Genomic DNA, 23,063 nt, shown 5'->3' on the forward strand with positions numbered 1-23,063 from the left:
TGTCCCCGTACAAATGATAAAAATCTATCTTGATTTATGTGCAATTTGCACCCTTCTATAGGGAAAAATTAATTATTCAGTGCAATATGTTCTTAACTACACATAATAGCAGATGGCTTTTAACATGTAATTATCCTCTGTCATATGTTCTTCGCAAGTCCCCTTTTCGCAAGAAACCCCCTTTTGATTCTTCACCCAAATTCTGACCGACTCCTCCATCTCCATCTCCATATCTCTCTCTCTCTCTCTCTCTCTCTCTCTCTCTCTGTTTGTCCCACACAGAGTGGCTACTGAATCGGCGAGGGAGTTTGACCAATGTAAAAGTAAAGGCCTGGACAATAAGCAAATCACTTACCTGGACGGGGTCAATGGGCTATCAAGAAGGCTCATGGCCTGGGCCTAGTGACCTCCATTGCACTTCGGGAGGGGTGCTAGCCCAAGGTCGGTCCAAGTGGCCGAGCCTACGTCATAATTTGTGGCAGTGGGGGCCTGCGTTCGCGCGGCCCCTACCCAATTCCTTAGTCTAAACATAGCCTATTTCCTTAGTATGGCATTCCTGTCGAGGTGACCTGACCGGTGAAAATGGCGCCGTACCAGGTGTTCGGGGATTTCCCTGATGTCTTTGAGGGTTCAAGCCTTCGTCGGGGTGGACGATAGGACTGGCCAGAGAGTGCAGAAGAAGGCCGGGTACGTTAGAGATGGGTTGCTGAGAAAGCATGCCTATTTGAAGGAGCCTTTGCAGGATTTGCACTTGTACGGTTTCTTGTCCACCTACGTTGTCCCCGCAGGGTGATAAGCACCAATCCTATGGCCTTTCTCGTGGAGCCTTCGAAGGCATATTGAAGTCCGAAAATTTTCGCCTTGCTGCCAAAAGCTAACACGCTGATCTATATTTTCTAACTCACTAAGTTGTCATGTGCGAGAATTAGCTCTCCTATAGTCATGTTTATCGTGATCTAAATGTTACTTCTTCGCGTAAGTATGAAAGGGAACTGCTATCAGCTTTATGCATATGGCTAATTTGATTACAGAACACATGGCAAGTGGAGGAAGTAAAAAGAGTAAATCTGAAGTATTAATTGTCACCTTTCCCCTTCGCCGAATGCAGAAGGTTATACGTACAAGACGATTATGAAAGCTAACACGAAAGTTTATATGGTTGGAAGCAAGGAAAAGAAAAACTGTTAAGGGGGGAAAAAATAAACATACATGTCATGTCCCCGCAGCGCATTATTAAATACTTGTCACGGCGCACAATTCTTCATCAGAATGGGCCGGCTGGAATTTCTTCTTCATGAGTCTATTAAACCAAATCAAATTATGTCAACACGTTGAGGAAATTAGTCAAGGTTCATAGAGCATATTCTCTGCGTCCTGCTTCACTGATTGGAACAGCTCAGAAGACTCCAGAGCTTGGGAAGACCACCTGAGCAGGGTTAATATTTTAGGGCCAATTCCATAAAAAAAAAACACCAACTTTAGGTGTTGCCTTAAATCTGACCCGAACTTTATTTTGTCTTAGAAAAAAAAACACGAACTTTAGGTGTTGTTCCTAATCTGACTTGAACTTTATTTTGTCTAAAAGAAAAAGCACAAACTTTCACTCGTGTCGCAAATCTGGCCCTCCGTTAACCCTCATTTCACAGTCATCCAACATGGCATTTCCACGTCAGCAATAATATCCAACACAGCAAGCTGACATGGATATAAAGGCAAAGTTGTTCCTGGGCTTTTCTTCTTCTCTAACGCACGACTCATGTGATTGGGGAATTCTTTCTAGGGTTTCCTTTCCTCAGTGAGTTTGCGCACGGGAGTCTTCAATTCGTTGGAAGTTCTCACGCTTGCTCGCTCATTCTCTCACACAGAGACACTCACTCTTGCACATACACAAGCTCGATCACTCGTAGACGTGTTTCCATCGGAAATTTTGGCCCCGTGAAAGTTGTGAAGTTAATGTGCATTGAGTCTAATTGTTTTTTGAATATCATAAATAACTTTGATATCTACTCCTTTGATACAGAATGGTACCATGGAGATGCTTTTGGACTTGATGTTGAGAAGATGCATAAGCTTATGGGATCTAGGTGTTCCCGTAAATGCGCTCCTCTTATCTACCCTATGGGTCGACTGTGAAGAGGTCCAAATTTGTTGAGGTGCAAAACGATGTTGCATTCGAGTTTTTGGAAGAAGTGTTAAATTTAAATTTGCCCTCCAATGAGGTGAACTTTATAGATGATTATCATGGGAAAAATAATTCAACAGCTTCAGTTCTAGGGGACGAGGCACATAGCTAGGGCCATTAGATCAATTAACAATTGGTAAGCTGTTTTCAATATCAGAAGCTGGGTTGGAAGCAGAATATTACATTGCCTTAAAGCGAGATATTAAAAACGTGTGCATCTTGTAGTTAAATAGAGATGTGAAGCCTATTTGTAATAGACTTATTTCATTCATCTTCAAATAGACTATGAGTGGAAATGCTACGTCGGATGTCTGTGGAAGGAGAGTTAACGGAGGGCTAGATTTGAGACACAAGTGAAAGTTGGTGCTTTTTTTTTTTTAGACAAAATAAAGTTCGGTCCAGATTTGGGACAACACTTAAAGTTCGTGCTTTCTTATGGAATTGGCCCTAATATTTTAGCATGAGTATGATTGAATGGCTGCTTGCTGCTGAAGAAGAGCGTGAACAAGCTAGAAATGATTTTTCATCATTTTGAGAAGGAAAATAGGAGTAGTTTCATTCAACTGAAGCTTGACATCAAGCTAAAGAAAACTTAAGTAAGCTGAACTCGCCGAACAAGAAGATATGCGCTTGCTTACATGGCTATGTTATTGCGAAGTCACTTGTAAAATACATGATATTCTGCTAACGACGTCCAATAAAAGCAAATTCACTCACCACAATGAGCTTTCCAGAATTTTCTGGCCTCTTTGCAATATTAATTGCAGCTGCAGTAGCTGCACCCGACGATATTCCGACTTGCAAGTGAAAAAGATAAAATCACAAAGAAGCCACTTAAAAAGCACGCGACAGAGAACTCTGAAGTGCCACAATCATGTCATGTTTCAAGAAATAAGTTAAAAATGGATATTAGTCAGTGTGTGCATCATTTCCTAGGGTGGGGTTCTGAAGTCTCAGTGCCTAATGATAGACAAGTCTCTTTACCAGCAAAGCCTCCTTCACTGCAAGCAGCTTGGCAGTTTCAATAGCTTCTTCACTTTATACCTGCAAAGTCAGATGGAGAATCCTGTAATAGCCAGTGTGAATTACTTGATAGGAACCACATTTACAATGCAAAGATCATTGGCTAACGGTATGCAAATCGTAAAAAGCATGTGCAATTGAAGAGTTGTTGTCATTTTGTTGAATACAAATGATGATCTAGGTATTAGGATGGATATCAGCAAGAGAGCAGACTTTTTGTTTGCATGTTTAGTCCTTTTTCCCTTGTGCAACAGCATGGATGTTATGAAATTTAGGAATGAGGATAATTGAACATGATGGCAGGACCAGAAAACAGAAAGAAAATAGCACAATTTTTTTTTTTTTTGGTAAATGGTAATAAATATAAAGGGGAAAGACCAAATGTACAAAAAATCACGGCATCGAAAACATGTACTCAAGATGAGAAGACATAATAAGTGGACGGATGCCGAGATGTAAAAGCAAGAAAATAGCACAAATTTGTCCCCTTGTACGGATAAAAACTTACTTGAATAACTTCATCAAATAAATTCACATCTAGCACTCCAGGGATGAAGCCAGCACCAATGCCTTGTATTTTATGCGGACCTTCGGCAATTCATTTTGTAGTGTATATGAAATTATCATAGAACCATGCTGAACATCACCAAAACATATGAAATCACAGAAAGTTTAAGCAAATATTTTTTCCCAACACAAATGTAGCAAATTCATAAGTTCTAGTGACTAAACAAAAGGCTGTCTGGGCAGAACCAGGGTATGTAGTAGCTGAACCGTCATGAGAGGAAAAGGAAATGGATGACCCAATTCTGCGGTTCATTGATCATATCAATCATACAATGAAGTTAATTTCCAGGCAAGTAATTACTACTCTACCCGTATCCTCGAAAAATCAGGACAGCCATTCCTAAGTTCTTCACTCAGTATATTAATCATGCATCAGAGAGGGAGATAAATAAGAGAAGGCACAGCCAAAACCCAAACACAAAGTATGTTTCCTCATCCAAGTCCTTCAATTGGTGCAGAAGGAAAAGGAAAAGTACACAATGAAAAGTTAAGCCAGTGTAATATCACTACCAGTTACAAAGGGATCCAACAGTGTGTTGAAGATCATGACTTACCAGGTTTGCCACCAGATAATACTGCACATTCTGCAGGTTCTACAGCATAGAGCTAAACACACAGAAGTATTAAATGAAAAACATGAGAAACGGTAAAGTTGCCTAGAAATATAACTAGGCGATAGAAATGCACACCTTGATCTTAGGGTTCTGCTCCTTGAGATATATTCCTGCTCCTGTTATTGTAGCTCCAGTTCCTATCCCAGAAACGAGGGCATCAACTTTGCCTCCTGAATCTTTCCAGATCTCCGGTCCAGTCGTTTCATAATGGATGTATGAAAGCAGGAAGAACTTAAGCTTCTCCAACCAGCTAGCTATAGAAGCATTACTAAGTGTGTGAACTGTATACCTTGGGATTGGCAGGGTTCTCAAATTGATGAAGCATGTATGCATTGGGTATTCTTTCCACTATCTCTTCAGCCTTTTTAACAGAGCCTTTCATGCCCCTGGCTGGATCCGTGAGGACCAGATCAGCTCCAAAAGCACGGAGAATGGTTCTTGTTTCAAGACTCATTGAAGCAGGCATGGTAATTATAAGTTTATAACCCTTGGCAGCAGCCATAAATGCCAGCCCTATTCCGGTGCTACCACTAGTAGGCTCAGTCAGAACACTCTTGAACACATCACAACAGAGGAAGTTTCGTCAGTTCCATAGTTTCACTTGGCACATATAGAAACTTTTTCTTGTTACACTGAGTTTATCAGACACAGACTCGAACCTTTGCAATTTTTTAGTGTAGTTGATGTACTAGACAAATGAGGATTTAAAGCACATTCATGCCTTATTTGATTGTCAAATCCATGATCAATTTATTCAACCAACTTGGATCACACCAACAGTTACATCGCCCAAGAGGCACCAAGCGATATAGAGAAGAAGGGGCTTTCCAACATGAATGTAATAGACTTGCCATTTTGAACAGCTTTTACAGATGGATAGTCTACATGAAGAAACTTGACCAACCAAAACTAACCTCTCCCGGCTTAATCAGACCCTTTTCCTCAGCATCTGCAATCATTCTATACGCAATCCTACAATCAAGGACAAAAGGATTGGCTGTGACTGCAATTCATCAGAACAAATCACATCGCCAAAGAAAATGTTTCATTTATGCGATAATATATAGACCAGAGGTGGCAATTAAATTCATGCTTCTTTTGACAAGTGCCAACCTCCTGGCATCGTGAGGAATCTGTAATTTGACTGGAAATGGACACCACAATATTCAAATTCCAATTACAAACCTGTCTTTGACACCTGAGCAGGGCTCCATCATTTCGAGCTTCGCAGCTATTCAGGCAACACAACCCTCCACCACACGGTTGAGGTACACCAGGGGCGTCTTGCCAATTATCTGCACCAAAACAGCACTCGATCAGAGTACAGCGCCTTAGCAACTATATCTACGCAAATGGTGCTGAAGGAGATGCAACACTGCTTGCCTCAGTGACATCTTTCGCAATAAGGGACTCCCCTTCCACCATGTTTCGTCGCCGCACAATCTGAAACAGCCGCTTCTCTCAGCACACAAAGCATATATTCTTATAAACAAGTTGGTGGGCTATAATTTTTAGAAGGAAGCAAAGTAGCTCCAAGCCATTTCGCAGGAATTGCATAAGAATTGCGCCTCGGGCGAAATCAGCATCTCGAGCGAACACAGTACGAAGTGATTTGACACCGGTGAGAACCTGGACTCGGGCTTGCGTGGAATGCGCGCGAGTAAAGAGCACGCATACAGAGCGCGGTACTGGGTCCCTCACAAAATTCAGTGCGCGCACAGTATCATAAGCAAGAGCAGAGTACAGAGAGAAAAGAATATGCATGCGAAGCTTTTCTTCAGCAGCAGAAGAGAACAGGAGCAAGCTCGAAGACGAGAACGGACGCATCGCATGCACTCCAGTTCCGAAACAAAAGAAGAAGAAAGACATGCGAGCTCTTACCTTCTCCGTGAAGAAACGACGAAGAGAGAGAAGCTTGGAACGCGAGCTCCAGATGATCTTGCTTGCGAACTGCCATCTGTCTGGTGTTTGTATGTATGAAAAGCCAGATCATTTTCATTCGGCTTCTGGGTAAAGTAGCACGCGCGAAGGTGACGACATGAACACGTTGACTTTTTTAGTCATTGTATTACTATCATCTTTTCCAGTTTGGGCAAACGAGTCCTCGAATAGTTACGAAAGATTTGCTGAACCCTAATTGCAAATTATTTGTCCCAGCAATTTAGTCGGAACAAATTGATTACGTAGAATCGTTGTACTTTAATATTTTATATTTAGTCAAGAAAATTTTGAGATGTTAGTATTTTCATGGAACTACAGGGGGATTTCGCTGTAATCTCTCTATTTTGTTTCATTAATAGCCACGACGAAAAAACAGAAACAGAGAGCATTGCATTACTTGCGGACCGGGCAAGGAGACTCCGGGGAGGGTGGCCGGTTTGATGTCTACATTTATCTTGGTGTCATGGGACTATGGGAGATGGTCTTGTAATTTAATTTCCGGAATTAAGATTGGCAAGATAAATAATTGCAAATCTAGACTTAAAATTTAACATAAAGATTCAGATCTTGTCTATTTCATTGGAAATGAATGATTTAGAAAATATTTTACTGTAAAAATAATTGTCACAAAGCTGATTAGAGAACCCGTAGCGAATAGTAAGAGAGAAAGAAGAAGAGAGAAGGAACAGAGAAGAGGAGAAGGAGAACGTAAAAGAAAGAAACAAAGAGGTGTTATAGATTTCTGTAGTAACAAAACCCTACACCCATTGTATTTATATTGAATATAAACTGTATATGACAATAATACCCTTATGTAAGTAAAAAAGGAAATAACACTCTGATAATAAGGGAAACTCAATTAAAGTAACTTAACAATAATCACCTATATCACTCGAAATAATTCGTTAATGGAAAATATTCGCATTATCAAAAACAATTCATAGTATTTTCATGGACAATGAAAACATTTTACATTCATTTATTTTTGTGAGAAATACAAACGATCATTTATAGAAAAATATCTTCTATATTATACTTTTTTTTTTTTTGGTGAAATAAACACACTCTACAGTCACATCTCTTAAGCCCCACCTAGTTCAAACTCTAGTAGTCTAGAGTTCACAGATCATGCATGCAACGAATGACTATTGTCCTAGCTCACCAGCAATGCCCAGTAAAGGTTCGAAAAGTTTCAGACATCTTTATCACGGTATCCAAATTGAACATTAATTAAAATAGGAGGCGCAATGAGGCCATGAGAAGAAGAAGAAACGCTCTACAAAAAAATTAAGATCTTTTGATTGAGTTTGATTTTGCAACACAATTAGAGATACACTCACTTATGATTGGCTACAAATTAAATTATCTTTTCCAATTATTCTAGCTAACTAGGATTCTCAAAGATTATAATGCTAATTTAGAACTTAATCAAATTGGAATTCAATTAACCCGGGTCAATTTTTCGCTTCCATTGAAAAATTGTTTAGTACTTCATATATTTACAAACTATATGGAATCAATGGACACACATTAATTTAGTTTCATATTTACGTGAAAATAGGAAATATGGTTACCGAGAGTGCAGTAACTTCTAAAATTAGGCGATCATTTATATAATTTTTCAATAAATTTATAGTGACGAAGCATTACGCGATAATTGAGAGAACCAAAACAAGTTGTAAGTATAACATCCTTTCCCGTTTCCTCACCTTGTCATTACTCTATGTGGTCAAATATAAATGACGTAAGCGAAAGACCGAGAAAGAACCCTCAACAAAAGAGAGAGAATCGAGCCAAGATTCCAAGCAGCAGATGCCTTGCACCGCTGTCAATCCTTGGTTCTTCAACGGGTCAAGACGGCACGCAGGCTTCTTCAACTGTAAAAGTTGAAGTGCGCTAGAACTTAATCTTCGGGATGATTCGGACAAGACAATGTCGTCGCTGTCTCTTTTTCATGTTAGGCACATTCTTATGGAGTAAATTATTGCAAAAACCTATCACGCCGTGGTACAATCATTGTTAATTTTTATATAGATGAATTAAACGTATTATCTTTCAAGAGTTATTGGCTAGTACTGGACACGAACTCCAAAGGTACTGTAGATACCGGTGGGCTAAGTAAGCTTTGACCCATGGTGGAGAGAATTTGAAAAGTGACGGGTCACCTCTTCCACTATTTCAAACCATTGTTGCCAAACATTGATGCTGTTTTCACGAACTCTATCGATGTATTGGGAGTTGTTCCATTCCCTAGTAGGTCTTCAACATGTTAGTAGATGAAGCCAAAGGCCTAGTGAATGCTTTGGGGTGTTTTTCTTGCCCAGTGGAGACCGCACCATGAGGGCAAGTTCTCCGTTCGTGGTTTGAAACTTGTTGCATCAAATTGACAGGCTTATGCAGCATGCATAGAAGAGCCGATTCATTACCTCTATAATTATATTTTGCCCTTAGACCTCCTCACCACTACCAAATTTTCATTTTATGGATCAATGAGAGTTTTGAATTCAAGACTGTGGCTACAAAAAGAAATAAGCACAATGTCCTTGTAACATTTGAGGAATTTCACATTTATGGCAACTAATTGAAGAAGGGACTGCCCTCCTTGTTTGCCAATTCAGTTGAAATGAGGTATAGAAATGGAAGGACACAATTACTTGATAGATAATCATTGACACTCAAAATATCCATCATATCACTGAAAAACCTGCAAGAAATCCCTAAAACCTTCGGCATAATACCTAAAAAAAATAAAAATCCAACTTTAGGTTCAATCCCAAATTTATCAAAATATCTTTTGTCCCCTTAAAAAATCTCTTAACTTTAAATTCTCTCTCAATTCTACCTTAAATTTTCTTTTGTCCCATGAAAAACAACTTTAAATCTAGTTTGAATCTACATTAAACTTTTTATTTTGTCTCATAAAAAAATCACTAACTTTTACTTGAGTCTCAAATTTGCACTCGTTAACTTTCCGTCCAAAATTTCTTTTGACAATTGAAAGATGGAAAACTCTCAAGCACAAGTATTTGAGCATCCTAAGTGTGAGCTCTCCAACCATAAGAGATAAAAGACTCCCAAGCATGAGAGATTGAATATTGAGCACAAAATTGAAGATCCCCAAACAAGATGAAAGGAAGACTTTCCTAATGGTAAAAGCAATTGAAGATGGCCAACCCCTATTTCCAGTAGTTTTTACTCAAATGTAATATCTAAGAAGATATCATTTGGGCGGACCTTATTTATCTCCAATTGATGTCTTTTTTAATTTAAAATTTAGGGAAAAACTAAAGTAATGACATGGAAGTGCCACATCACGAAGGGCAATTTTGGAGTGTTAACAAGGGTAGATATGTGATTCAGTAAAAGTTGGTGATTTTTTAAAAGATAAAAAATAAAAATAGGATAGATTTGGAATTGTTCCTAAAGTTGGTAGTTTATTATGAGACAAAACAAAAGTTCAGGGTAAGATTGAGACTAAACCAAAAGTTGACAACTTTTTTTATAAGATAAGGTAGAATTGGGACTAAAGCTAAAATTGATACTTTTTTGGGATAAGTGCTGTAAAAGTCCTAAAACTTGTCATGAAAATGCAATTGAGTTTTAAAACTTGCAAAAAGTGCAATCAAGTCCTAAAATTTGTCAAATTGTTACAATCAAGTCCTAAAGTTAACACCATCAGCCTTTTTAATAGAAAATGCTGACGTTGTATTTTAAATAATTTTTATTTTCCAAGCGATTTTTTTAATTATTTTTATTCAATTTTTTAAATACATTTAAAAACTAAAAAGAAAAGTTAAATTTATTTTTAAAAATTGTTAAAAAAAAAGAAGAAGATAAAGCAACTCCTCCCCTGTTCTTTCTTTGCCGCCGCCCGCCGCCGCCGCCATCGCCGATCACCGGAGGGGCCGGTGATGGTCGCCGGCCTTGGTCGGTGGTGGCCGGCCCTCGCCCGGCCAAGGGGAGGGCTGGCGACCTTCGCCAAGCTCGGGCGAGGGAGCCCAGGGCACGTCAGTCGTCGCTTGTCCTAGGTGATAGGGGTGTGCAATCGGTCCGGGTCAACCCGGTTCCCGGATCGGCCCACCCGGAAAATAGGGTCGGGAATCGGTTCCGGTTGAAACCGGTTCCCAAAAATCAGACCCTGTTTGAACCGATCCGGGAACTGGTTCCGAGGGATTACCCACTTGGGAACCAAATCGACCGGACCAGTTTGGGAACCGGTTGGAGAACCGGTTTGAACCCCCCAAACGCAAAACCTAATATGTTTCTCCTTTGTACTTGCTTTCTATCTTTACCTCCCGAAATTGCAAAGCCGATGCCGCTCTCGTCGCACCCCTCGCGCTCGCACCACCCCCACCGAGCTCGCACCCGAGCGCGGATGCTACCTCCGTTCGATCTCGCCGTTCCACCTTGTTGCATCTTCGAGTTCGAGCAACCCACAGTAGCCCTCCGCCGATCCCGAGCTCCCCTGCTGCCGATCTACCACCGCCCGAATGACGCCCCCCCGCTTTGCTCGCAATTTGGCCTAGCCTCCTCGTTGACGCCCGGCGTCGGAGGGATCGAACCAAGTGGAGAAGAGAGATGTTGCTCCCTTCACGGCCCTGGATTACCTCGATCCGTCCTACTGGTACGTGCGCTCGCCAGAATTGCGTTTCGCCATCTCTACTTGCCGAAGGGGGCACCCGATTACAGTCCATTGCAGTTCTCACGTTGTTGTCGTTGATATTGCTTTAGGGATGAGAGGTTCTCTCGCGAGGAGCACTACGAGTGGTTCAAGGACTACTCTCATTTCCGCCACCTAATGCAGTAGAATGTCAAGCCCGGTTCTTTCGTGAGCACCGCGTCCTTTCAATGCCTTTTCAATTCCCTGATACTCTGTATCTGGTCTTCAGACCTGGTGTTGTCTAAGCTCAGTTCAAGAAATTGGCGTTGCGGTCTTCTATGGTTTATTTCACATGCTGGCATTGATAGATATGCTGATGTGACTAGTTTGGCGTTGCGGGCTTATTTGTATTTTGGCCATCTTATAAGAATTACTTAAGTTTTCATGTTGGTCTTGAATTTTCTGTGGAAGTAGATGGGTGAATGTTGAATTGTCCAGTGATCTTGTTTCCATTTTTGTTGTGGGCATGTTTACCCTCTTTTTAGATTTTCTTGGATTCCAATTACTGTTATTGGTTCAAGGATTTTATTTAATTGCGGGTCTTTCTAATGAGGGAACTTTTTAATGAAGGTTCTGGAGCTTGGTTGTGGAAACTCGCAGCTATGTGAAAATCTCTATAAAGGTATATATGCTTTCATCTTTGCAGAAATGATTACACTCCACACCTTACACTTCATTTTCGTATTAATCATTTGAGGCTTTTCGACTAGTTGCGAATCTGGATATTGAGGACTCTATTGTTTTTCATGGAACCTTTGAGTTTATTTCTCTTCCTACCTTGACCGTGCCAATCCAAAGCCTACCTGGAGATTATGTGTCTGTGTCACTTAATGCTTTCTTTGCATGGTGCAAAATCAAGTGGGAAAAATAGCTCCCAGCACAAAATTGGGAGGCTGAACTTATATGATGCTGCATGAGCTTATGCATTTTTGGTTGCTGGGAGGGAACACGTAGTGGATTTTGCCAAGGCTTGAAACTTGTATTCACTTGACTTTTTTAAGAGTTCCAGTGAAACTTTTGCTAATTGAGATTGTAAACGCTTTATCTTACATATGAGTGTTATACAACAATTTTTATGCAAAACAGGTTCTAATATAAATAGGGTTAACCCTGTTCTCAGACCGGAAAAACATGGTGGGTCGGGAACAAGGTCCAATGCAAACAGGGTCGGGTACAGGGTCTAAAAAAAGAGAACCGGTTATAACAGGGTCGGGAACAGGGTCCAGGTCTAGACCTTACCCACCCTAGACCCGATCACCCCTACTGGGTGAGTTGTTGTCGGCCCTCATGGGGGGTAGTGACCATTGCCTACCCTAGATGAGGCCTCGTCAGCCGTCGCTAGGGGCTGGCAAGGCTTGCTAGATCTGGGCGAGCACTTGGGGCTGGCGACGACGGCCACTGACCCCCCGCGAGGGCCAATGTGCCCTGGCTCCCTCGCTCGAGCTTGGTGAGGATTGTCGACCCTCACCTAGGGTTGGCGAGGGCTGGCCACTCCCGCCTAGGGCCGGTGACCTTCTTCGGCCCCTCTGGCGATGGGCGGCAGCAGGGGAGGAGCCGCTAATTTTATTTTATTTTTTTAAACAATTTTTTAAATAAATTTAAACCTTTCTTTTTAGTTTTCAAATCTATTTAAAAAATTGAATAAAAATAATTAAAAAAATCTTGCAACCCTCCAATCTTGTTAGGCAATGACTAGAGACCGGCACTTCTGATGAGTGGTAGAGTACAGCACTAACATACCCATTTTCTCAAATGTCTAATTGAACATCTTGTATGTTGAAGTCCACCACATTCTCATGTCCAAAGAAAATTTTTGCCTTTCTTGTGTCATGTACAGAACCTCCAAATGTTGATTGCTCGGTAGGGTGGATCTAATGCATTGAACCCTCCTTCATATGTTAGAGACGGAATCATAACTGGTAGAGGCCATCTTGCTTGCACAAGTTATATAATGACAAACACACCTCATATGGAATAAAATCTTAGACTTGGTTGTTGGACTAGAGGACAAATTAGGGAGGTGCTCACATTGGCATTATCTAGTATTATGCTCAAGATTTTATTGGAGATGTCAAACTCATATCAGCTCTCATTATTTTGGTGGCCTTTTTCAGGAGTTATGCAAGAAGATTACTTCTTAAATATAAGAGATTCGTAACATAACCCCATTCTTCATTGACCCATATTGAGGGGTCCCACTCTCTAACCATTTGTGACATGAATTGATTCACTTCAAATATTGTTTGTTTTGACCAGTTTCATATTGAGTCTAGTGGTTTTATCATTGGACGTATAGGTAGGCACTTTTTCATGAAGGTCACCTATCTTATTAGTACCATCACTTAAGCATGTTAAATATGAAATTTCCAATGATCGTAGTTTTTTTGATTGGATGTATAGGTAGGCACTTTCTCATAAGATCACTTATATTATTTGTACCATCACTTGAGCATGCTAAATATCGTATTTCCAATGATTGCAGTTTTTTGATTGGATGTATAGGTAGACACTTTCTCATAAGATCACTTATCTTATTTGTACCATCACTTGAGCATGCTAAATATCAAATTTCCAATGGTAGACATTGTCATTAAGCAAAAATATGCCTCTTATGAGTTAATTCCAACTTCCCACATATCTAATTTAGGAATGATCTCCTAGTGATCGATGTGCAATTTATTTTGTTCTGCCCTTCGCTATCGAGGAGCCTATCGAGATCAATTCCTTGTTTATGCCCTCTTGCCCTAGTGATACTCCGGCCCTCATCATATCGGGTTGCTACAATACAATCTCACCTAATTTTATTAGATGTCTCCCAAATGACTTGGAACCAACTTGAAACAAGCATCACAAGAGTCTAAAAAAAGCCATTTTAGTTTCGTGGTGCAGCATGTCACTGCATAGTCATGTCAAAGTTGTTTCTACCGAATAAGCTTGGTTTAGTCAAGTATTAGTTAAGGTAGTTTTGTGATATTTATTGGAAAGAGAGTCACGTTCAGAATATATTCAGCGTATAAAGATAAATCGGGCATTAACTATCCTTTCGGGTCATTTGAAATTACCTAATCGAGGTTTTTTGGACATACCTATCGGCTAATCATTTGTAAAAAAAAGATTGGAGAATTGATGCACAATATGTATCTCACCCGATGGAAGGTGACAGGCAACTTGTGCGCCAAGGATAAAATGGCGAGGCCTGAGATGGGTTGAAACTGACGAACTGACGACGTTTCCGAACTCAATTTTTTTTTTTTTTAGTTCAGTTAATTAAGCCGGAAGCAAAGTACCTCAACATTTGTGCCAAGGAGATTCGGTTAGCCGTATCTCACATCCAATTACCATTTGTTTTGTTATCGGTTTCTCAAATTTATTAATTTTTTGGTTACAACAAACAGTTCCAACTCCAAATGATTCATCCAGAATCTAAAATGGTTATTGTGTTTTTTCTTTTGCATCAAGTTACGTTCTGAGTTGTGACCTGATGAAGGAATTGGATGAAAAGTTCCAAATGGCAGATGAAAATAATTGACCCCTGAAAGAGAAAGAGATTGCATTTGTTCCAGCTTTAAATGAACTCGAGCTCAAATTAATGTGTAGAATTGGCAAAAGCAATAGTCAACGGGGGCCATTTCCTGGACGGAAAACATTACTACAAGGAAAAAAAAGGATGATTAAAGTGACTTTATCTATGAAGGGAAGAGGGGGAATATGGGTTCCTATAGAATCAATTCATTAAAAACTGACTTGGATTTTGGAGCCTACGAAGGGGGAATAGCTTAGTAGAATGGATCAAAGATAATTTAGTGAAAATTTAATCACTTTGCAAAAGGGAATTTTTATTCTTAAGCTCAGTTTGTTTCGTAGAAAATAAACTATTCTAAAAATATTTTCTTTAAAATAATTATTTATATTGCTACTAACAAAAAGGGATGAATGAAATATATTTTCGTTATCCTTAAAAGTGTTTAGATATTAATTATTGTTGATAAATAAAATATTTTTTATTGGTTAATTATTTTAAGTAATATAAACAATAATTTTAATAAAATATTTTCCAAATCATTTCTTTTTTCACCAAACAAATGGAGCCTTAATATTAGCACTTTCTTTCTTCTTGATGCAGATACTACTCCCCCTTTTCACACAAACACAAAGCAAGACGAGACCGAAGCAGGCTAGTTTATGAAGGAATGAGAACAAAGGGAGAGTAAATGTTGTCATAAAAGAGTTTTTGCTTGTGATGAGTTATTTGGACACGACAAATGGATATTCATCTAAAAGATTTTCACGAATTTACTGGGGATACCAACAATACTGGATCGATGATATCAGAATAAAAAAGACAAATCATATGTTGCATACTATCCTCGTAATTCTATGAGAGTTAAGACATCACGTTAATAAACATGCATCTTGGATGAAGATTCCCTGAGAAATGTAAGTCCAAATGATGAAAGGTGCTTATTTCTATTTTTTAAACTCTACACTTAACCCTTTATAACTCTTTTGTGCCTTAGATACGGAAGAGATTTCTCAAAATAGCCCTGTCAAGAACTACTTCATACTCGGAGCAAAATGGATGGTTATCATGATCCTTTCAAGGTGAAACCCCAAGGGAGTTTGACGGATTGCCAAGTATGTGTGAATGGTCCCTCTTGTAAGGTGACGCTTATGCTCAACACAAGCTCTCCCAAACCCTACCAATCCTAACTTATTTGCTCATTCAAATTGTATTATTGATCTTTATTTCAAGAGTCACCACTAATCTTTTGTAGGTTAATTAAGAGATCAAGTAAAATGTGGGGGCCTGTATTATTTTTGCAGACCAAAGGTTCTGAATTTAAGGACTTGATTATGCTAGAAATATAAACACCCAATTCAGTACCCTTTACCTTTTTTGAAAATGTTCATTCATGATCTTACCAATTTTATTTTTCTGTTTTATCCTCTATGTCAAGCAAGGTGGATGATCATGCATACTTTAGTCAAACAAAGATATATACATAATCTTAGGCAAAAGAGCATCCCAAATGCCAAAACTTGACACAATGGGACATTTAAGTGCCAAAAGTTAGGAAAATACCATTTAAGCATCACTTTTAAAAAAAAAAAAAAAAAATAGACACTTGAGTGCCACATCCAGTGAACCCCGTCAAAAATCCTACGTGGCAATTTTTTATTCATTTTTCTTGCTTACGTAGCTCGCCGGAAAGCAGACTCAGCAAATTAATAGAAAACGATGTCGTTTTGACACAATTCGAATTTTAATATAAAAATTAATTAAACTAAATTTAAAAGTAAATTTATAAATGAAAAAAGGAAGGAAAGAGGAAGATGAACAACAGGTGGTAGCAAGGGCTTCAGCCATCACCAGCTGTTCATCTTCCTCCTCCATTCCCTCTTCTTTTAATTTGGTTTTAAATTAAATTTAATTAATTTTATATTAATTATTTACTACGTTAGCAGCAAAACGACGTCGTTTTGCACTAGGCTCGCCGAAAAATCACTATGTCAGCGTTTTGCCAGATTTTCTAGCCTTTTTGCTCCGATTTTAGTACTTAAGTGTCATTTTCCTAACTTTTGGCACTTAAGTGTCCCTTTGTGCCAAGTTTTGTCACTCCAGGTATCCTTGTGTCCATAATCTCATGATATCCAAAAAATAAAGCAAATACAATGCAGAAAAATAAAGAATGCGAGATGTATTGGGCAAAAATTTGGATAACTTCTCTTGTTCTTGGGTATATTAATACCTTATCAAAGAGCATTTGGTCGCTCTATGATAATTGGGTTTGGAATGCATTTTCTTTCTTATCACTGTTCTATCAACTAGGTGAATTGGGTGGCTATTAGGAATTTATGGATTCAGGTGATCAATAGTATTAGCAATTGGAAAATGTGCGTTATCGTAGTTATTCTCCATATTTTCTTGGGTTCATTATATCTTGTTAGAGGTCTAAGTAACGAGAGCAGCTAACTTGATGAGAGTTCAATAGTGCATACCGATGTGTCAATATGGATAAATTATGATGATAAATGAATTCCTCATTACTCGACTGTTTTGGCAAATTTTTATCTATCATGTAGTTTGCAGTATTATTTCTTTTCCATCATTTTTTGATAGTTGATGTCCACGGATTACTACCGTTTTCTTTTTGAGAGCGAGGGAGGGAGGGAGGGAAGGGGTTTTTCTATACAGTAAAGCTCGTCCAGGTTCTAAACTTTACCCTTTGTTTCAATATCTTGGTTTATGGTTAGAAATCATTTGAACTATAATATCATGAGCTCATCTTGTAGATCCTGGGAAATGTTGAGTTGAAGGGAAACAAATAAGACCTCTCATATGTTGCTTGTTCAATTCAAGCATGCTTTAAATCTTCTGCATTCTCTTCCTCATCCTACTTTGGGAAAGATCATCCAATGGCAAGTCACTGCGCTATTGACCAAGGAGGAAGAGAAGTTAAGTAGGACAGATTTCAGAGAAAGGAGGTGAAATGGGGAAGAGGACCAAGGAGGAAGAGAAGTTAAGTAGGACAGATTTCAGAGAAAGGAGGTGAAATGGGGAAGAGGAGGAAGTTAGAGAGATAGCTCTACGAAAGAATAAGAGCAAGCAAAGAGCACGTTATGAAAATATGCAAAGGGTTTTTCTAGGGGGGGCACTCGTTACAATGGAAGTTTCAAATTTCGTGGCTCTCAACTTTTTCGTGATTTGTGTGATTATTGTATTGTAAGTTGAAACTTTTCTCTGTATGGTGAGAAATTGCTTACTTGCTAACATGATATGTAAATTCTCTGTGATGCTTGCCTGGCACTATTTCTTTGCTCGCTTTAGCTCAATGACTCTCACATGCCAACTCTCATTTTGTGTAGTCATGAAACTGGAACTTTTGTATTGGGTGGTAGCAAATTTCCTGGCTCTTTTCATTAGAGTTTCTCAAATTTATCTGTCCTACTCTTTCGCTTTGATGAGATATGCTTATAAACTACTAGTTGTTCAACAAAGAAATGGCGGACGGTAGTTGTAGTCTTGGGGAATTGCTATACATGTTGAGTGACGTCTCACACAAAATCAGCATGATGTAAAGGAATGAATTACATGTGCACATGTTCTAGATGATGGAGACATTTCGTGAGCATGCTTCCATGGTGAAATTATTTTGGTATTCGTCCTGTTTAATTGCTTTTGGGCATGTGGATTGACTACTCTGCTAGTTGGCCTTCAGCTTGATGGTTAGGGCATCGTTGGAGGACAATTCAGCCTCCTAGTTTAGTTGGGTTTTTTCTTTTTCTATCAGTTCTACTCTACTCTTATTCTAACTCTTATTCTCAAACTTTTATCATGCTAGGAGTGTAAACCTATATCTGAAATTAAATCATTTTCACTCCAATCTCCCCTTAGAAGGTGCAGATTTGAACCCCCACCTCCCCCTAAATGTCTACATCCACTCCTATTTACATTAGAAAGACAAAATTGTTCTTAATCTTTCAATTGTAATTTAAAGTGATGGCCCCACTCTTTTATTATTATTATTATTATTATTATTATTATTATTATTATTATTATTATTATTATTATTATTATTATTATTATTATTATTATTATTATTATTATTATTATTCAATAAAAATTTACATATTCTATGTAATATCATTTCACTAATAGTAAAAAAAAAAAAAAAAAGACATGATGTTATATGGTTAAAATTGAAAAGTTTCTTGTTCATCACTAAAATCTTATAACAATGGGAAAATTACCAAAATAGTCTTAAATCAATTTGACTAAATTTTGGAAGGTTTGGCGTTGGCCTTCAACTAATGCTGATGTGGCCAATTTTTTAACAATATTATTTCTCTCTCTCTCTCTCTCTCTCTCTCTCTCTCTCCTCCCTCTTCTTTTTTTCTTCCTCTAGCTAGCAGCTAGCTAGAGACGAGCATTGGCAAGTTCAGATAAGTGTCAGCAAGTTCAGCCTCGACGGCCACTAGCGAGGGCAAGCCTCACCTAACGATGGCAAGGTTGCCCTCGCCATGGCTGTGTGAGGCCTCGCTGAGCCACGGAGAGGTCACGAACTACCTGTGGTTAGTGAGGCTTGCCCAAGCCAAAGGCCACGCGAGGTGGAGCCCTTCGACTTCACAGCCTTTAGCGAGGCATGATCTTGTCAAGGTCAAGCATTGCCATGGATAAAAAGTGCAAGCCTTGCCCATCATAGCCATTGCCAAATGTTATGCAAGGTCATGGCCTTCAGCCTCGTGTCCTTCGATGAGGTTAGGCCTCACTAGCCTAGCAAGTAGCCTAGGTGAGGTCACCAAGCCATGGGTAGGCTTCTTTGAGGTTGACGAGGTCCCTCATCGGCCTTGCCTCTAGCCATATGTTGCCAACAACTAGATAGAGAAAGAAGAAGGAAGTGTAGAAAAAAAGAAAGAGAAAGAAAAAAAAAGAAAAAAATTAAAATAAATTCGAAAAAGTAGAATATTATTTAAGAATTCCCACATCAACATGTGCTGATGTTTACGTTTGTCACACCGCGATCCTCTAAGCACATGCCCATCCCTTCTTGGTCGATTTTATAGCGATATCTCATGATGTATCGCCAACCCTTTCTTTTTTTAATACGCATGCGAAAGTAGTTAAACAATCCCCAGATAATAAAAAATGCGATTGAAAAGTAGGGCTATATTTTTCAAACCTGAAAAACCACAACCACACTTTTATACAAAGCAAACCTCATAGTATGTATTACAATACTATTAACAAGTTAGATCTATCACACATCGGATCACAACTCAGAGTTTGCAAAAGGGGGTGGGGGTTTCAATCATCATCCGGGTCATACTTTAGATCTTCCTCTGGATCCTCTTCTAGCTCCTCCTCCAGTTCCTCTTCAGGGTCCTTCTCTTCAAGCTCTTACTCAGGTTCGTCCTCCTACTCAACAATCTCCCCTTCCTCTTCGCTCCAGCTAGAGTCAACGGCCGAGTACACAAGAGTGTTAGGGTCACCCTCGAGCTTAGGGTCTTTGGCATTGATCACCGCTCCGTCCTTGGGATATGCAGTCCCCTTTCCGAATGCTACCTCTAAGATGTACAAAGGCACATCACATTCCAGTATGAGACCGTCTCTGTGTCCATCATGGTAGTGACGCTACCACAACCAATACTCGTGGGGCACCATGCCGTCTCTACCAACATCAACCTAGACGGTGGATTTCACCAAAACATACTCTAGTCCTTCTAGGTGGGGGTGTATGAGAAAGTGATATCCTATCTCGGTGATCTTTTCGAGTATACCAAAATGCACAGGAGGAGGGGGAGGTGCTGCCATCTAGGGACCTGAAATGTTGTCCCACAATGGGGTGAGACTACGTCTCAGCAAGTTCTACCTCCTAAGACCCGATTAGGAAGCCAATACACCCTAAAGGCTACCTAAGCACTACATGATTAAGAGGACTTACCTTGGCCTCAATTTCTCCCAACAAGACAGTTCAATTCATAAATATTGACAAACATAACACCCAATCAAAATAGATCGAATTATCAATCAATCGACCTAGTCGAATACATGTCATCATGACCATCTCTTGGTCGACCCGTTTAATACTATCTATAAGTCCACTCATATTAGGACTGCTCGCTCTAAGTTGATAAGTAGATAATATATCTCTCACTAAGCTGATAAATAGTGTATTACTCTCTATCTAAGCTGACATATCGCCCGTAGGCTAATATAGCATACTAGTAATGCTCTCTCTAAGCTGATAAGGTATACTGCTCTCGCTAAACTGATATATCAGAGTCCGTAGGTTGATATAGTAGATCGGTATACTACGCTCTTGGAAACTATGCTCGCACTTGTCTGTCCACACAAACTTTTCTTCTTTCTTTAGGAGTCTTGTCAGAGGCAACGCTAATGATGAGAACCTTCCATAAACCGTCTATAATAACTTGCCAAACTCAGAAAACTTATGATCTTTGTCACGGTCATTAGTTTCGGCCAGTTAATCACTGCTTCAATCTTGCTCGGGTCCACGGAGATTCCTTCACCTGAAATCATGTGACCTAGGAAAGCAACACGAGCCAACCAAAACTCGCACTTACTGAACTTAGGGTACAACTGATGGACTCTCAGTGTTTGCAGCACCAATCTCAAATGACTCTCATGCTCTTCTTCACTCCTCGAATATACTAGAATATCATCAATGGATATGATCACAAATTGATCTAAGTATTCCTTGAATACTCGATTTATCAAGTCCATGAAGGCATTTGGAGCATTCATTAACTCGAATGGCATCACTGTGAATTCGTAATGACCATACCGAGTATGAAATGTTAACTTAGGAATGTCTTCCTTCTTGATTCTTAGCTAGTGATATCCTGTCCTCAAGTCGATTTTCGAAAATATTGACGCTCCTTGCAACTGATCGAACAAATCATCGATCCTCGGGAATGTATACTTGTTCTTGATCGTTACCTGATTGAGTTGCCGATAGTCGATGCACAAGCACAACGAACCATCTTTCTTCTTTACAAATAGAACTGGTGCTCCCCAATGTGATGCACCGGGATGAATATATCCCTTATGCAATAATTCTTGCATCTGCACCTTTAGTTCCTTCAACTCAGATAACGTCATCCAGTAATGAGCCTTAGAGATTGGCTCTGTCCCGAGTGTTAACTCAATCACAAATTCAATTTCTCTTTTTGGTGGCAATCATGGTAATTCTTTTGGGAAAACATCGGGAAATTCTTGCACAACTGAAATATCCTCAATTTTCAACTCCTCAACTTTGTATCCACGAAAGTTGTCAGGTAACCTTAGCAACCCTCGTCTAACAAATGAGTTGCCTCAAGCGACGGGATCAAGACAATCGAGGGTCCTCCTCGATTCCTGACAAACTTGAAGCTTTCACCCTCTAATGGGTAAAATTGAATCGACTTGCGATAACAGTCCATTTTAGCTCGTTACTTGGTCAGCTAGTCCATGCCAATAATTAAATCAACGTCATACATGGCTAAGACTATTAAGTCTATTTTCCCCACTCGTTCACTAATTGCTAACTTGCAACTAGAACAACCCAAAGCAGCAATAACTTTATCCTTCAATGGTGTAGATATACAAACTGCTGACTCCAACAATATAGGACTTAATCCTAACAACTTAACATATTGCTCGACAACAAAAGAATGGGTTACTCTTGGGCCAAATAAAGCGTAAGTAGGATGGTCGTTTAGTGAAACCATACCTGTGATCACGTCAGGTGCAACTTCTGCCCGACCTTGTGTGATGGCATACACTGTGCCCTCAACAGGTGGTCTCAGCTGACCTCCTTGTGGTGTGTTCTAAGGTGCATACCCTCTAATTTGTCCCAACGGTGGTGGCAATGGCAATTGTGGTTGTCTTCTTGGCTTTCTTGGACAATCTCTGGCCATGTGATCCTATTGGCCACATTCAAAATAGGCGCTCGTCCTACGGGGGCACTGATTCCCTCCATGTCGCCTTCCATAAGCGTGACACACCTCAATCTGATTTGACCCAGATTTGCCAATTCCACCCATTCTGTTGGGTGGGATCTGGAATCTGCTTCCTATCATAGGCTTCTTTGCCTGGTGGATTCCGTCTCTAAAAGAACTAAACCTCAATCCTAGCGAGGTAGCTTGCTCATTCAATCATCTCTCTATCATCTGAGCTCGACGATAGACCTCTCGATAATCAGTCAAATCTAAGGCTAGCAGAGGTTGTTTCAGCTTAAAACGAAGACCACTTCTAAATTTTCAGGCTCTCTTTTTAGGGTCTTCTATCAATCTCGAAGCATATCGTAAAAGTTTTGCAAATTTGACCCCATATTGGTTAATTGTCATGCTCCCTTGGCGGAGATGTTGGAACTCCTCTATCTTTTGTCCCCGGGCAATACCTGAGAAGTACTGATCATTAAATGCCCTTAGGAAGGCGTCCCACACTAGGATCACACCTTCTCGAAACACTGTATCCTTGGAGGCTCTCCACCAATGTTTGCATTGCCTTGAAGTTGGTACACGACTAGTACCAACTTCTCTTCATTGCACATAAGAAGTGCAAACACTTTCT

The 23,063-nt window shown here is 39.7% G+C and overlaps 1 protein-coding gene and 1 non-coding gene across 3 annotated transcripts; one reads left to right on the forward strand and one right to left on the reverse strand.

Annotated features, from left to right (window-relative positions):
• The first annotated feature begins 347 nt into the window (after window positions 1–347).
• Window positions 348–510, forward strand: LOC120289090. Its single transcript, XR_005547049.1, has one exon. It is a non-coding gene; the product is annotated as a U1 spliceosomal RNA (small nuclear RNA).
• A 2,519-nt stretch (window positions 511–3,029) lies between these two features.
• Window positions 3,030–5,770, reverse strand: LOC104436274 (putative inactive cysteine synthase 2). 2 transcript variants are annotated; one of them, XR_005549753.1, is made up of 4 exons: window positions 5,572–5,770; window positions 5,301–5,358; window positions 4,462–4,939; window positions 3,030–4,378 (listed from the first exon to the last, which is right to left on the reverse strand). XR_005549753.1 is itself a non-coding variant. In XM_039309995.1 (3 exons), the coding sequence occupies exons 1-3, from the start codon at window positions 5,601–5,603 to the stop codon at window positions 4,655–4,657; spliced, it is 375 nt and encodes a 124-aa protein (XP_039165929.1). In that variant the 5' UTR covers window positions 5,604–5,770; the 3' UTR covers window positions 3,030–4,654. The 2 variants fall into 2 exon arrangements, 1 of the variants encoding a protein (XP_039165929.1); XM_039309995.1 differs by having other exon boundaries at window positions 3,030–4,939.
• Window positions 5,771–23,063: the final 17,293 nt, after the last annotated feature.

The sequence above is a fragment of the Eucalyptus grandis genome, chromosome 1 (assembly GCF_016545825.1).
Source record: "Eucalyptus grandis isolate ANBG69807.140 chromosome 1, ASM1654582v1, whole genome shotgun sequence".
Classification (NCBI taxonomy): Eukaryota; Viridiplantae; Streptophyta; class Magnoliopsida; order Myrtales; family Myrtaceae; genus Eucalyptus; species Eucalyptus grandis.

Excerpts from the sequence above, each read along its gene's own strand:
- LOC104436274 (XM_039309995.1), bottom strand. The coding sequence starts at position 5,603 with ATGATGGAGCCCTGCTCAGGTGTCAAAGACAG. Across the intron at positions 5,359-5,571 it reads TGCTCAGGTGTCAAAGACAG|GATTGCGTATAGAATGATTG; the intron begins GTTTGTAATTGG and ends CCTTGATTGTAG. Across the intron at positions 4,940-5,300 it reads GTCTGATTAAGCCGGGAGAG|AGTGTTCTGACTGAGCCTAC; the intron begins GTTAGTTTTGGT and ends GATGTGTTCAAG.